General features: G+C 46.7%; 1 protein-coding gene across 1 annotated transcript in view; it reads right to left on the reverse strand.

Annotated features, from left to right (window-relative positions):
- Positions 1-17,559, reverse strand: part of SYNE1 (spectrin repeat containing nuclear envelope protein 1) — a 503,588-nt gene that overhangs the window by 332,003 nt on the left and 154,026 nt on the right. The window contains 3 exon segments of the mRNA XM_083176202.1: positions 1,528-1,611; positions 6,081-6,176; positions 15,608-15,669. Of these exon segments, the coding sequence (XP_083032328.1) occupies positions 1,528-1,611; positions 6,081-6,176; positions 15,608-15,669 (242 nt within the window).

Consider the following 17,559-nt stretch of genomic DNA (forward strand, 5'->3'; position numbering starts at 1 on the left):
CGTAACTACCATAGGTGCAGCTGCTATGGGGCCCAGAGCTGAGAGGGTCCTACTTTGCCTGTCAAAATATCATGTGCTGTATACCTTTGTTAGCATTAGGTGATAAATAGGGGCCTTTACAAACATTTGCTATGGGGCCAACATGTATCAAGTTACACCACCGTCTGTACATATTAGAATCATATCTGGCTCTGCTAATTAGCATTTCATTACCTTACATAGTTTAGTGTTATCTGGAAACTGCTCACTAATACCCCTTTTCCATCTGAAACCCGTGTTAAACACGGGTTTTTGAACACGGATCATACCCGTGTAAGACACGGGTAAAAACACTGTTCACACTGCACATAGACCCGTGTTATACCCGTGTCGGAGCCTTTTACACTAAACCCGGGTAAACTTTAAAAAATCCCAAGAATGCCCACAAGACATAGCTTTTTTCCAGTCCAGCTGCAATGGCTACTTGTGCCCAGCGTGGGCAATGTGCTGCGATGGCTGCTTGCGCCCAGCGTGGGGAATGTGCTGCGATGGCTGCTTGTACCCAGCGTGGGGAATGTGCTGCGATGGCTGCTTGTGCCCAGCGTGGGCAATGTGCTGCGATGGCTGCTTGTGCCCAGCGCCGGAGGAGCTGCTGCTGGGAAGCCTCCTCGTGGTCAGCGTCTCCCAGCGTCTCCCAGCGCGTCTCCAGCAGATGACATCATCTTCTGGTGCCCCTGAAGAACCAATTACCGGCCTCAGAGCGTTACCTGGATCTAAAACACGGGTAATGTGCGTTTACACTGCGCACAGACCCGTGTCATTGCCGTGTTTTACCCTGGTAGATACCAGGGTAGAATTCCCTGGTCTCTCTACCCGTGTTTTGTGAAAAGGACATGTTCACACTGACAAAAAACCCATGTCAGTGCGCGTCCACGAGCAAAAACCCGGGTAGAATTTGCTAGTGGAAAAGGGGTATAAACCATCACCAAGGTCATTAATGAATATATTACAGTTGCCCCAGCATAGAACCGTGAGGTACACACCCCTTAAAACTTTTCAGCGATTTAAAAATGTTCAACTTACCACAACTCTCTGTTCCTTATTCTCCAACCAGTGTTTGACCCAAGTACAAATGTTATTTCTTAGACCCAGCTTCCTTTCTTTGTAGACCAATCTTAATACGTGGCACGGTATCAAAGGCCTTTGCAAAATCTATCTAGACCACATCTACTGAGCTGCCATGGTCTAAGTTCCCATTACCTTCCCACTAACTTCCTCATAGAAGCTACAGCCCTGCTTATCCATAGAGTAGTCAAAGTTTGTACCTTTTAAACTATGACCAGATACTGGTGGTAATAATATATAGTGTACTAGTAAGCCCACTCGAAGCAAATGCTTTGAAAGCTAGTCTGCAACCTTGTGATTGCTTCTGTGTTTATGCATGAGTGAGAGAGAAAGAGATGTAGTTTAATTCATGCAAACAGATGGCAGTGTTTCGGAGACACACAATCATTAGACATATATATAGATGATGTGTAAGGAACTTACCCGTCTTCCTTCCAAAAATTTTAGAGCCGCACCAATGTTAGCCACCCAGTGAATACGCTTCAGTTGCCTCCCTTGTTCACAAGGCTATAAGAAATACTGTATGTTAGAACTGTGTCATTCTATGAGTACATAACAAAAAGCAAAATGTAATAATAATATAGAAAGTTCTAAAACATTTGAAAGGCTCTGCAAATTATTTATGTCATAAATACTTACCCATATATTCTTTATACATTTTATGGAAGAGGAAAAATTCTCCATATGGGATGTGAGTATTAATATATAACCTCACATTTATATCCAACTGTCTTAATCAGACCACATACAGAGGTATCCTCATACATCGAGCTTCAAAAAGCCACACAGTACAAAATGCCTGGCATCAGCAGGCTGACAGGTACCATGCAACTCCGCTAGTGCTGGCATCTTTTCTTGCCAAATATGTGTTTCATACCATTTTCAGCCATACAACCTAGGGAATTTCCCTTCTCAGACCCAGGTTTTTCTATGCAGCAAAATCCCGGGTTTTTTCTTGAGACCCCCTTTCACACTACACCTGCGACCCTGTCAGACGCATACCTCCCAACATTCACAATTTCAGCAGGACAGTCCCGATTACCGGGTCCTGTCCCGCTGTCCCACCCGCGGCCGGAGGTGTCCCGCTGCGGGGGGCAGTTGGGAGCCCCCCCAATTTAACAGAATAGACGCTGTGCGCATGCGCACAGCATCTATTCCCGGCCGAAAACGGGGATCCGGCTCATTTGCATAAGCCACGCCCCTCATTTACATAAACAGCGCCCCCTTTTTGGACGCTATTTCTGCAGCTACAAAGTTGGGAGGTATGCAGACATAAGCTGGGTCTGCCCTCATATTCTACAGTCCAGATATGCCAGGCTGCTCTCTCTCTCTCTCTCTCTCTCTCTCTCTCACTCACACACACACACACACACACACACACACGTCACACTCATACACAAATATACATGTCATACATACAGGGAAGCTGAGCCAGGAACATTTTCTTGGGTTGGTACCTTTCAGATAGTTTGGTGGAGCCAGGCAAAAACCTGGGATTCAACCTATGGGCCAGATGTACGGGGCAGATGTACTAAGCTTGAAAAGTGATTAAATGGAGAGTAATAGTACCAGCCAACTTGGCTGCATGTGGCTCTTTTCTTAATAAGATGCAGCTAACGCACCCATGGCACTGCCGCATGCCTCCTCTGACTGTGCCACAGTCAGAGGAGGCAACTGGCAGTGCTGCGGGAGCCGGCACACAGCGGGGTAGCGCACAATCACTGTGGTCTCTGCTGACAGCTGACCCGGAAACGCTGACACGCCACTGAGCTCTCTATTACGTGTGGCTGTCTGCTCTTCCAGCTGCCCCCCTCCCCCCCTGCGCTGACATGCCCCTGCCATATAAGCAATGATTCCTTAGAATGTCCATTGCAAGTAAGCCTCAGGAGCCTCCCAGAAACACTCAATACAGGTCACCATCTTTGCAAATGAAACCCTCACTGCATCTGCCACCATCAATCAGTCATTGTGTGTACACAGTATGACAGTGATGGGTTTGACTCTGAATAAGACCTTCTCTCTGATATTTGTTAGCGTGAATCAATATCTGATAGTATATCAAAGTAATGCGGTCATTGGGCCACCACCAAGTAGGTGGACAAGCATTAGGTGGACATGAGTTTAGGTTGACATGCAGTAAGGTCGACAAGACTTTAGGTCGACATAGGTTAGGTCGACAGGGTAATTAGGTCGACATGGGTTAGGTTGAAAGGGCCATTAGGTCGACATGGGTCATTAGGTCGACAGGGTCATTAGGTCGACATGTTTTTTTTACTGTTTTTTTTACTGTTTTTTTGAGCCGACATGTGCTGACAGGCGGTATTTCATGCCCTACCATCCACTAGGGCGTGGTGGGAGAATAAAATAGTGTCCGTGCCTGAAGCATGGCGAGCACAGAAAGCCATGCGAGGGGACGCGGTGGTACGTTTCGGTGTCCATGTCGATGCGACATGTGCTGACAGGTGGTATTTCATGCCCTACCATCCACTACGTTGTGGCAAGCACAGCGAGCCATGCGAGGGGATGCGGTGGTACAGTTTAGTGTTTATGTTGACTGTGTCGACATAAGGGTAAAAAAGTCAACTTTTTCAGTCGACCTTACCCATGTCAACCTAATGACCCTGTTGACCTTACCCATGTCGACCTAATGACCCTGTCAACCTAACCCATGTCGACCTTCCTGCATGTCGACCTAGACACATGTCGACCTAAATGCATTTCAACCTAATGGTGTCGACCTAATGACTGTCTAACAACTTGCTGGTGACCAACTGATCCACACCCAGTAATGCAATGTGTCCACATTAATAACTAAATTGCAGCAATGTGGCCTGTATTCGTTTTTACAGCTTTCTTTTCTTGATTCACAGTAACACACATGGTGGTCCTGGTTTAGGTGGACCCAATGCATATATGCCTGCAGATGATTAATATTTATTATACTTGCCTACTCTCTCAAAAGACCTGTGAGACTTCTGACTTTTCAGGCACAGAAGAGTGGCCCATATCCTGCCCACTTCCTGGTGAAGCGGGCTGGATAAGAGGATTAACAATGGAATTCTGAAGGAAGATGAATGGAGAGGGCTAAAATACATCCATTTGCATAATATATCCTCAACCTATACCTGCAAACCCTCGAAATGCATAATTTTGGTGGTGGAGCCTAGAGATGTGCAGCCCAGCCGCACCCAACGCAATGGCTATCTGCAACTCCTCTCTGGGATTCTCCCAGAAAGGACAGTTTTAATACAGTATGTTGGCACTTGGCATGTATGCATACCTCCCAACCTTACATCCCCTGGATCAGGACTAGAGATGGGTCGTTCGTGAACTAAGCGAATCCATACCTCCCAACATGACCCTCTCCAGGAGGGACACATTGCTCTGTTTCTGGACTTCACTCTTCATTTATGATTGCCATACCTCCCAACTTCTTGGCTGCTGGAATAGGGACACTCGCGCGCCCGAAAAGGGGGAGGGGCCTATGCAAATGAGGGTGCAGCTTATGCAAATTAGCCGCAACCCCATTTTCGGTCGCAAATAGACGCTGTGCGCATGCGCACAGCGTCTATTCAATCAGCTTGGGGGGCTCCCAACTGCCACCCCCCGCAGCGGGACAATGCCGGCCGCGGGTGGGACAGCGGGACAGGACCCGAAAATCGGGACTGTCCCGCTGAAATCGTGACACTTGAGAGGTATGGATTGCTATCACCTGTTTTGAACAGGTTAAGTAATAACAATGGTGTCTAAACACAGGTAATGGCAATCATAAACAAAAAGGGAAGTCCTGAAACAGAGCAATGTGTCCCTCCTGGAGAGGGTCATGTTGGGAGGTATAGCAAATCTTTTGAACGGATCCCATGAAAGAACGATTGAGCCTCCGATCCCAAAAAGGTGATCCGTCGTTCTTTTACTTTCAGTTTCGTTTTTAATTACAATGCATTTTCCTGATCTCAGCAGTGCCACCTGTGGCAGCTGAGATGTACTGACTCCTGAGACTGAATTCAGTGCTGCTACTGCAAGTAAAAGAAAGAATAATAAGGCTGCTGCTGCTAGGGATGGCCATCGGTGCAGACGCCATCGATGGTTGCCATCGATGGCGATTCTGCACCCAGCCATCGATCAGTGTTTTACTCGGTTATGTATGTTCTTATTTGTTCAGCTCAATGGGTTTCTTTTAAAACAGTAAAAAATAATGGAAATAAATGATTGTAAGACAAAGTATGCTTCGTTATTAACAAATGACTACTTCTTTCAAAGTGAACCGCTGGACGGCCTAAAAGATACGGATCTTTGCACAGACTGATCTGCAGGGTCCCAGCTCTTGCTAGTGACCCGGTTTGCCCATCTCTAATCGGGTCCGGTGCGCAGCGAAGCCGCGCCCGCATGAAAAGGGGCATGACCAATGAAAAGGGGGTGTGGCCTCACAGGGTGCCATGACTTAAGCTCGCACCTCCGGTTTTCGATGCCCTGCGTCGCTGAATAGACTCTGTGCATGCGCACAGCGTCTATTCTCTTCATGCTGGGGGGAACTCCCAACTGCCCCCTCCCCCCCACTGTTGGACAATGGCGGCCCCCATGGCGGGAAGCGGGAACGTCCCCAAATACCGGGACAGTTGGGAGGTCTGTGTATATACATGTATCTGAGTGATACTGGGTATGCGCCACTATTATCTGTGTACAGATGCAGCACAGAATTGGATGCATGCTTTGAGAATTATATTGGGCATTCATAGTAGGTAACAAAGCAAATGTGGGTGTGTTGCTGACATCAGGAAGATTTAAAGGCGCACTGTTGCTCAAACAGGAGGCTATACTCGGAAAGAGAAACTGCACCAAATATGCATATAAATATTACAGAAATATATAGGTTTAATATACAATCACTGGGAGTTTCAATGTGTAATCATTAGTATATATGCGCAGATGCAACCTAAGACATGGCTACATTTGTGTCCAAATGTTAGTTTACCTACCAGTTTTTGTCCAGACAAGACTTCCAACAATGCAAGCAGCTTTGTTCCATCTTTTATGTCTTCAAAAAGATCATTTATTATTAATGGAGGATTCCGCTGTATGAAGAAAGACAAATTGAGGTCAATGCTGATTCTACATTAGAACAAGACTTGTATGCAAAACTATATAATGATATTAATCATAACCTGGTCATTGTGTCACAAGAGGGCAGAGGCCTAATAACAACAGTGATTATTAAATATCAACCTGTACAGTGGCTAGAAAAGATGTGTATTCATGCAGCATGAGTAAAGTGCGGATTAGGGTGGAGAGGGAACAGTCCCAATTAGGGATTTTATGTAATTCCTAAAAAACAGTCATCTTCTTAGGGCAGGACCCCTAGATCTTTTCAACACTACCTTATTGCCCATATTCCCTACAGCACAGTTTGGACATGACAAGGTAAATTTTGTTGAGGTGGTTGAGAATCAGATACCATGAATACCGGGGTTCCCACAGATCTGCTTTCCAGGCCAACAGACGAGCTCACTATGGTAGCCAAAACCCAATATTTTAAATACTGAAGCCAATTCAGTGGTTAATGTAGCAATCAAACAAAACACAGGAGAAAATGACCAGTTGAGAAGTTACTTATAGCAACCAATCAGCTTCTACCTATTATTTTAAAGAATGTACTTGATAAATGTTAAGTCAGAGCTGATTGGTTGCTATGGCAGAGCTGTAACGTGCTAGGGGCCCTAATTCATACAATTTGGTCACAACAATTCCGGATGAGGGAGCTGGTGCATTGTCGTGGTGGAAAATAAAATCTGCAGTTTGGTATGGCGTTGTTTGAATGATGGTAGTACACAATAGTAATACCAACTTTCCTCAGCAACCCCACTTGTCTTCAAACACAGGTACTTATTGAACTACTCTTGTAGTTACTTAGTGTACATGATATCACATAATAGGGTTTCAAGCACACATTATGTCAGACAGAATCACCAATTCACAATATAACATACATTGGTTCCCAGTTCATATTATGCCACACAATAATGCCTCCATTTCATATTATGCCACATTAGCCTCTGCTCTTATTTTGTAATATTATAGTGCCCTTGACATTACAACGAGCCATTCAGATCTTGCCACATTACAGTGGCACTGGCATCCAGTACAAATTATTCCAAATTACAGTGCCCCCTTAACATTATAACCACTGCCTTCATATCTCACTGAGAATATGTCACATAATTTAGGCTAGGCAATGCATCAGAGCCACTTACTGTACTTAGCAGGCAAATCTGGGAAATTGCGTGCACTCTTTATAACCCGGGTCCATGCCCATGTAAACCTCTGGGCCCCATAGCAATGGCCACCATTGCTGGACCCCACACTGTTTTTGCTATTTTGCTAACGTTGCTACTCAAATCTATGGTTCTGTCTTTTGCATGCCAGTGGCCCTATATGGTGCCCAACAGAGCAATTCAAGTGTTGCTCCATTTGGCCAATTACAGCGGCTGTTGCTGTTATTACTGTTATGTTGTTTCATCATTTTGACAAACTGGTGGCATAATACAGTAATTGGGTGCATACACTTTTATTTACTATTTAGTAAAATATGTCATAATAGTTTCCAATAGACTATGCCAGTATCAAGTTAAACAAATGAGAAAGTAAGAACAAAACCCTTCCGTTTTAATGTTTGTTTTGACAATGAGTTTCAGTACTTCCTTTCCACTTCCAACACTGATAGGAACATGGAAATGACATAGCAATTTATACGGGCTTAAAAATACAATATCATCATTACAATGGATAGAGGGAAATCTGATTACATTGCTTGGATATATACTATATTGTATGTAAAACTGACATAGTAACTATGCATGTATACATGTGCTTGCATATAAGCACATGGTAAATATCCTTCCCTGTTGCCATTTACAGAATACACTATGGGACTGACTCAGTGTTACATGGAAATAATATGGATCTTAAGAGTAAAGGCCCATACACACTGGGTGATTTGGGTCTGAAAGCAGCTCAGTTTTGTGGTTTGAGCTGCTTTGCCTGCGAAAGCCGCCAGTGATTGGTGAGCACTGATGTGGGCTCCTGCATCATTGCCAGCCATCGCAGCTCATCTGCTGGTGTTACCAGCAGATGAGGTGTACGGCTTTCCATAGTGTCCTGCTCAGACAGGTGAAAATCGCTCAGTGTGTATGCACTGAGCAATTTTCAGCCCAGCTATTTCCCCCCTCATTGCTGTCCATACACGCTGGGAAAAGGTGCCCAGTGTGTATGGACCGTAAGTTATCTGCCCACTACTGTACCTCTGTATACAACTCTGGATGGACTGTAGCTGCTCAGAGTTACATATAGGAGGTCATTCTGAATCCCTTGGAATGGGGCAAATTCGGCTCTCCTCTTTCTCAGCTTTCTTCCCCCTGTCCATGACACCAAGATCATAACCCACCTGCTCCCATATATAATATAATAGTACCAGCAGGCATATGCAGACGTCTCTCCTTCTTCACACCGTCCTACATAGGATGCCCTGTCTATGCCTATACCTCCTCCTACCACAGTACCCCCTGAGACACAGCCTTGCAAGACCTGGACCACAGTCCACAGGCGGTGACAGCCCAAAACCCTGTATGAGCCATGGCACATGCCTTGGCACATAGCCATAAAGACATCTCAGGATACAGGTAACTGCTCTCCCAGGCCCCTCACAGCCCTGGGTACAAGCACCTCCCCCTCTCTCTCCATGTCTATATCCATGTCTCTCTCTCCTTCCATGTGTCTTTCTCTCCATTTCTCCTCCATGCCTGTTACACATCGTGCCACACACTGTAATGCCCATCACTCACAGGTAAAGCAGGGATACAGAAGAACTCGCTATACCTGATGGGTAGAAAATGCTTCATAGATGGGGCAATTCAGTAACCCTTTATGTTCAAAGTATCTGAAATGTTTATTTAATATTATTTCCCACAAGTAAAAAGGCTCCAGTTGGCACTAGTGGGGGGGTCTTAGGGTTAGGATGCGTGGGAGTGAGAAGTTAGGGTAAGGCTGTGCGGAGGGAAAGGTTAGGGTTATGCACCTACAAGGGGGTTAGGGACAGGCTGTGGGATGGTGGGGTCTAACTTGTATACTAATAAATAACCAATCACATGCCCATGGGACACTTACTGGTCCTGTACTGCATATACCTGACACATGCATAGTCCTATATATCAGGATTATACTGATAGGCATAGTGTGGCTGAGTACCCAGGTTCTAGTATCATGGACATGTGGTGACATGACTGCAGAGCTCACACTCTAGTGAGATGGCTGCAGAGCTAACACTCTAGTGACACGGCTGCAGAGGTCGCACTCTAGTGCCTCCAGCTCATCCCCTCCCGCGCGGTACTCACTCCTTATGGCCCTTGCACAGCAGGAAGAGGGACCTCCAGGCCTGCACGGCGGAGGCCAGCAGGGCCAGCACCCCGACGAGCATGCTGAACTGCAGGCGGACTCTGGCCCCCACTCCTCCATGGTGAAGTGCTCCCTGTCCAGCGTGATATTCCCGCTCAGCCAGACGCCCTCAGTGTGACACCACCAGGTAGTGCTTCCGTGTTTGTGCGGCTGCAGGAAAGCCGCGCAATGTAATGGGACTGTCAATCAGTGGTGGGATTCAGCCTCTACCCTGCCAATGGGTGCTGATTAGGAAACGGTTCTGCAAAACCCATAATGCATTAGGTATCAGTACTGCAGAACCGGTGCGAACCGGCTGAATCCCACCTCTGGTTACAAGGTCAAACCGCACACAGCTGGGGGAGGGAGGCAGGGCCATGCAGCAGGAGCTGAACCTGAGTGCAGCACTCATCTCAATGCTCAGCGGCTCTGCCCAGCGGGAGGGAGTGCAGGCAATGGCACTCCCGAGAATTTTCTGGGTTTGCCAGTCTGCGCACTGGAGCAAAACCCGGAAAATTCTCAGGAGTGACACCGAAAGGGTTAATTACATTATGTGCACCCAATGGCAAAGTATGTGCATGGATGCACTGATATTGGCAGGACCTCAGTGCTAATGTATTGTGACTTGATGAAGGCTGTTAAAGTTAGTAAATTAACCTAATATAATATAATGTCATTGAAGCTCGTTGCTTCCATATTATCGTAAATATCTTTTCATACTCGCTCAGAATCTCAGCAAGATCGCTCAGCACAAAGCGAAGTGTCAGTGCTGTGTGCTGAGCAATCTGTCAGGGACAGTGATCTCTGCTGAGAACACTGGCCCTGACCAGCGATTACCTAGATTTATCCAGCATGCTGGATATTATTCACAGGGCGATATCACGTGCATTTCTAGGGCCCTTACACAAGGACCGATGTAGGGACATATTCTAAGAAGTCTAGCATGATCGCTTACAAAATGCCCTGAAATCACCCTGTGTGTAGGCCATATTAGTCGGTTATTCAGACCTGATCGCAAGGCACCTTTTTCCCCCTCAAATGTACAAAACTATGTGCACTGCAGGTGGGGCAGATGTAACATATGCAGAGAAAGTTAATCCCCGATCCAGCTAAGTTTCAGAATGTCACTGTGGTGCCAGAGCCTAGTGGTGGCACATGTTTGAGGGCAGCACTTGGATGCTTGCGATGGTGCTGCCAGTCTGAATTGTAACTGTAACTTCAAAATATTTTCACTGTACTGTACCATATTCTATCTTGAATAGAATGTAAATGGTTAGGTCAGGCATATACTGCCCCTGTAGACTGTCCTACTTAGTAAATATGAATACATAATAAAATAAAATAGTGTTAGTGGCTTTTTTATTAATCTTTTAAATTGGCTATCATGAAATGAGGGCTTATAACGTATCTAAAAAAATAATAATAATAATTAGGCAGGGGGGGCTGCTGTTATTGTTGTGCCTAGGGGGGCCCTTACCTATAAATCCACCCCTGGGTGGCACATACCTGATTGCCAGACTCTGGAATTTAGTAAATCAGCGATCAGGTCTGAATAACCCCCGTGTCTTTAGATTATACCAGAATTCTACAGATACAACTAAAATAGCTGCTGTAGTTTGCAATCTATGTATCCTGCTTATAAAATAAATATGTTTATTATTCAATGTCATTCGCATCTGATTGGTAACATTTTCAATGTAATTACATAGGTTGGAAAAATCATGACTGATAATATAATTCTCCCCTCAAGACCTTATTAAAATTTCAAACACCGGGAATACTGTGCGCCTGAACAAACACAGGGAAGGAAAAGAGCGGCCTCATGTAACATTAAAGATCTTCAGTGCATAGGATACACAACTTAAAAACCTAATACTGTTTAATTAGATAATTACCCACATAAGCTGCTAACTGATTTCACATGGCCAACCAGGGCCGCCGAGAGGCAGGGGGGGCGGGTACATTTTACCTGGGCCCGGGCCTGCCAGGGGGGCCCCGGTCCCGACACAAACTTAAAAAAATATATATATTTATCTCCCTCTCCCTGCCGGCTCTTGGCCTCCTCCTGCAGCATGAGACACACTGGGTCTAGTAAGGGGGCGTGGCCACGGGTCCGCGATTAGGCCACGCCCCCGAATTTGCCTAAGTAAGCCCGGTCAGCGATGGCTGTCCTGCTCCTGCTCCAAGTTCCTGGTTCAAAAGGTAATGCCGCCCGCAATGCATGGCTATGGACAGGGGGAACAGACAAAAAGCGTGTGTGTGTAACAGGCTGTGTATGTATGTATATATGTGTGTGTGTAACAGGCTATGTGTGTGTGTGTGTGTAACAGGCTGTGTGTGTGTGTGTGTGTGTAACAGGTTATGTGTGTGTGTGTGTGTGTGTGTGTGTAACAGGCTGTGTGTGTGTGTGTGTGTGTGTGTGTGTGTGTGTGTGTGTGTGTAACAGGCTTTGTATATATGTATATATATATGTGTGTGTGTGTGTGTGTGTGTGTAACAGGCTATGTACTGTATGTGTGTGTGTGTGTGTGTGTGTGTGTGTGTGTGTGTTTGTGTGTGTAACAGGCTTTGTATGTATGTATATATGTGGGTGTGTATGTAACAGGCTATGTATGTATATGTGTGTGTGACAGGCTATGTACTGTATGTGTGAAGGAACAGGCTATGTGTGTGTGTTTAACAGGCTATATGGCCCTCATTCAGGTTGGTTCGCTTCCCTGCACGTTCACAATGGGGAGCGATGTTGTGCATGTGCAGCCACTTTGTGTGAGCGGGCGCGGCAAACCGATTATTTGCCGCCCCGATCGCATGCAGCAGTGTGGACGGAAGCGTGGGGTGGTGGATATGGGTTGCGCCCATGGGAACTCCCATGACGTGGGTGCCGGGGGAGGGCAGCTGATGTCACCGGATGTCAGCTGCCCACCCTCTTCTCGTACAGGAGCGCCACAGATCTAAGACAGCAGAGACTGACTTAGATCTGCGAGCGCTTGAGAAATCAGTTGATGGTCGGCGACCGCACTGCCCCACACGCAAGCTGCAAATCGATGATTATGTAAAACATCCGTTCGCATGCGTGAAATCTGAGGTATGTAGATGACCCGCAAAGCTGCAAATTTTGCAGCTTTGTGGTCAATCAGAATGACCTCCAATGTGTGTGAAGGGAACAGGCTACATGGGGCCCATTTATGACGGATCATATATGGAATGCGATCTGGGTGGGACCATACTGCCCAGGATCACATGAGATTAAAGAGGTTTAATGGACACAATCCCCCTCTCCCTCCAGGTGCACATACCGCTGGCCATCACAATGCAGCTGCTCTTGGCGCCGGATCTGTAGCTTTGGGGACACAGCAGATACCGGCAGCTCAGCTCGGCGATACTGCAAGTAGTGGCATCTGCTGCTTCTTGCCAGCAGGTTGAAAGAACTGTTGCTGCTTTCGATGCTGCGTGTGTGAGCTTGGGATCCTTATACTCCAGAGGCGGCGCTTCAAATGGGGATGATTGTGCCAGCCACAGATCTTGGAGAGAGGAGCCGTGGGCTGGCCACCCCTGCTGTATGGCATAGGGGTCTGGGCAGCGCAGGGGGGCAGAGGGTCCCTGTGCCGGATGGGCAGACAGCAGTGGGGTCCTTGCGGAGGATGGGAGCTATTACCTATTTCACATCCTCCGCAGGGACCCTGCCGCTATCTGCCCATCCGTGGCCACGACCCCTTACTCCCATGGGCGCAACCCATATCCACCACCCCACGCTTCTGTCCACACTGCTGCATGCGAACGGGGCGGCAAATAATCGATTTGAATTTTGGCTCATTCTGTGTAGCATAATGTGTAAGGGGCAAGTATAAGGGGTCTACTATTGTGTTGCATAAAGGGTATATGGTGTGGTACACACCCCTATATCCTTTAATGGCCACACCTCTTTTCTGTAGCTCGCCACTCCAGGGGGGCCCCGTGAAGCTGTTGTACCGGGGCCCAGGATTTCTCTTGGCAGCCCTGTGGCCAACTATGGTATGACGTTCAGAAGCACAAAGCAATACTTTGTTTTTATAATGACAATAGTTCAGACACTTGAAAACGACTATAATTATATTTATTGTTAAATCATATCAAAGTGAAAAAGTGATCTTGGATTTATACATCCTTTCTAGGCTAATACTGTATATATTATAACATTAGTAGGCAGGGCAGAACAGGGCATCCCCAAGTCCTATGGCACAATTTGTATAGGGTCCGGTAATGGGTTCCTGTGTGTAAACAGTGGGGGTAAATGGGGTTCCGACAGTTGGAATCCTGGGCCAATTTTTGGCCAGCTCGACTGAAAGTCAACAGCCATTCAATGTTCCGGCTGTCGAGTGTCGGAAAGTAGTCGGATCGGCAAAAACGCCCGCGGATTGATGAAAAACAGCTATGAGTTTGACAATCCACAGTTGTCACTGACAAAACAGATCTGACTTGTTATAAAGTCAGATCTGTTTTGTCAGAATCCGCTTTCAATGCTGTCGGCTGTCGAGGCACTTGGATACAACTTAGAATAACTGTGGCACTTGTATACAGCTTGAGAATAACTAAGGCATAAGGCACTTGAATACAGCTGAGGATAACTGTGGTACCTTGAATATAGCTGAGAGTCACTGTGAGCTTTGGAGAACAACTGTGAAGCGCTAGGAGTAAAGCCCAACAGGAGAGAGGTGGGTCCTCTGCAGCACGCTGGTGGGTCACTACGGCACTGTACCTTTAACCCCTTGAGTGGTGGGTTTTGCTGGGGCAGGACAAACCAGTTTGTCCTGCCCCAGCAAAGCCCACCACAGATCATAGGAAGGCCCCCCCCCTTCACCTCCGCCCCCTGCCGCCGCTGCATCACTGACCACACAGGCGGCAGGCTCGGGGATGTTCACGGCGGCTCGCGAGGACTCGGGGGAGCTCCGGCATATGATTGCCAGAGTGGAGGGGGTGTGGTGGCCGACAGGAGAGGGGGGGGGGGGGTGGGGGGTGTAGCTCTAGAGGTGGTGCGCCAGTGGTGCACACCTGGACACCACTGCATGCACCTATTTTATATTAGTGGTATGCCCGGAAAATTTCCAGACATACCACTCAAGTAGTTAAGGAATACCGGATAGGAGCATCAGCAGGTTAGGCAGGAATACTTGTGGAGCGCAAAGCCACTGAACCACTCTCCAGGAGGTAGACTGAAGCATTGGCAGGGAGACATGGGCCAGACCCCTTTTATCAGGGAAAGACACATGGGATTGGCTGAAGAAAACCCCTGGCAGGAGATTGGAGAAACCTTGCTCTCCAACATGGCTGCCTCCATACTGGAGACACTGCAGAGAACCAGGCACACCTCCTCTCACAACCAAAGACATGCAGCAGGTCTGCCCCTCTCTACACTGTATTACAATGGCGGCCTCCGCTACCACACCACTCCTGCCTCCTGTGTGCACCTGCTTCCTGGCGTCCTGTCCACACCACGTGGCCCGCAGGGCAGACAGCGCGACCACCACCTGCGGTAAGCCTCTGCGCGCTGACAACCAGTTACATATCATGTCTCCAGTAGTGCCAGTTACAGATGTCCACAGTAGTGCCAATTACATATGATGTCTGCAGTAGTGCCAGTTACTGATGTCCCCAGTTGTGCCAGTTACAGATGTTCTTAGTAGTGCAAGTTAAATATCATGTCCCCAGTAGTGCCAGTTACAGATGTCCCCAATAGTGCCATTTACAGATGTCCCCAGTAGTGCCAGTTACAGATGTCCCCAGTAGCTTTTAGTAACAACCCCCTTCAAACTACATTCTGGAAACTATGATTTTTGGAATAATTTGGATAACGGATATCTGTATAAGAGATACTCGACCTGTATTACTTTTTAAAAGCATAACAAAATGTCAGTCACAATACATATGTTGTTTCTGTCCTGCACACTCTTTTAACAGCAGAGTAACCAGCTACCCACAGATCTATCCTAGCATAGACCACATCCCTACCAACACCACAGCAGAAGAATAAAAGGCTTTGGTGTCTACTGCATTATAAAACCACACTAGTAAAAATGATATAAATGTACATTCTAGAACCTACCTTAGCCAAATGTGAATTGATCCATTTTGTGAATGTCCTCTTCTGAACTGCCTCTTGTTCATCTGCAGTAGAAAGAGAATATAACATTAGACTATCAGAGTTTGTAGCATTATTACCATCAATATTACTGGAACCAGAAATTAAGCAACACAAAATACTGCACAGAAATCCTGTCACAAGAAAATAATATATATGGAAATAATATATATTAGCTTACATAAAGAACTCCATGCAATATATATATACAGAATAATTGTTGCTATACTTTATTTGTCAAATTAGTACCATAGCATAGCAACAATCCTGACAGGTTTAGAACTCTGAGGGCAGCCAGACGAAACCAAAAAAATAGTTCCCTGCTCACAGAAAAAACTGCCTGCCTGGCAGGAGCAGTTACTAGGAATTCAAAAGCCCCCTCACAGTACCACTGTTATAGTGTGTACACACAGTCCGATTTCCTTTCCGATGTTGACGATATAGTCAACATCGGATCGGCATCGGATCGGAATCGGATGCAGATCGCAAGGGTTTTAACCCTTGCGATCCCGATCCGATCCCGATGCGCGTTCATGTATCGGAAGCCAGAAAGTCTTGGCTGCTTTGTCTATATAGTGCAGATCTGCACTATATATTTAAGATAGGATGCAAATCGGATGTGCCTTAAGATCCTATCTACGATCCTATATGATCGGATCATGGATAGGATCTTAAGGCACATCTGACCGTGTGTACACACCATAAGACACGCACTCTGTCTCTGCCTCCCTAGTCCTACAATGCCTTCCTCTAGTCAACATCTGCCTCTCCTAAGTCACCCTTTGCCTACCTCTGCAATAACCCATCACCCTCTACCACCCACCACCTTTTTATCACCCCTGTCCCTCTGTGCGACTCCCATCACTCGCTGTCTCTCTCTCTCTAGTCAACCTCTACCACCCTTTGTCTTTTCTGAGTCCCCCTATCACCCTCTGCCTCCCATTTCACTACACCCTCTGCCTCCCATTTCACTATCAGCCTCCCCCCTCACAGTCTGCTTCCCCATCACCCTCTGCCTTTCCCCATCACACTATGCCTCCCTGGCACAGTCTGCCTCTCCTTATCATTCACTGCCTGCCCAGTCTCCCACTACCACTTTCTGTCATCCTATGCCTCTCTCTGGCCCTTATTCTGATTGACGCGTACTTTACCGCATACTTTCGGATCGCGTCTTTACGGCGTCTGCGCATGCGTGGAGAACGCTACGCGCATGTGCCACGCCTTGACTCCGTACCTGTTCGGGCAAATCCCGTACAAAACTGGTCACCGCAATCATTCGGGAAATATGGGCGTATTATGGGCGTCATGCGGAATGACACATGGGCGTAGTTTCAAAGTGGGCAAAACGGGGCGGAAACATGGGCGGACACGGGGGAGTACACTTATGTTGGGGGGCGTGCATTCGGATACCACTCCGAATGCACGCGAACAAAAAGGGAAGAAATGTGCGGTGTCCAAAAGGCCACTATTGCTTTGCGGACACCACTCGTTCCTGCGGGAGGCGAACGGACCGCCTAATGACTACAAGCATTAACACCTGAACCCAATAAAATCGACTCCTTTACTCATTACTCACTAATAGGACGCTTGTCAGTGCTTTAATTGAAACCATTGCTGCTTCAAGGAAACCTTACTAATCACCCACATATGCTGTACTTCTGACACACTTTAAACCTGCTAACAATGGACATGACTGAATATTAATACTAGCAATACACATGTGTATGCGACATGTACTAATTAAACCACACAATTGTTGTAAAGTAAAGAAATTTATTTATATACATTTCACAGTCAATGCCACTGTGATGCAATGACAAAAAAATTAAAATACCAAAAAAAACAAACCATGGCAGGAATGTACCAAAATAAATGATAATACAAAACAAATATAATTGCACACAGATGGACTCCAG

Source organism: Crinia signifera, chromosome 3 (assembly GCF_055691185.1).
Source record: "Crinia signifera chromosome 3, ASM5569118v1, whole genome shotgun sequence".
Taxonomy (NCBI): Eukaryota; Metazoa; Chordata; class Amphibia; order Anura; family Myobatrachidae; genus Crinia; species Crinia signifera.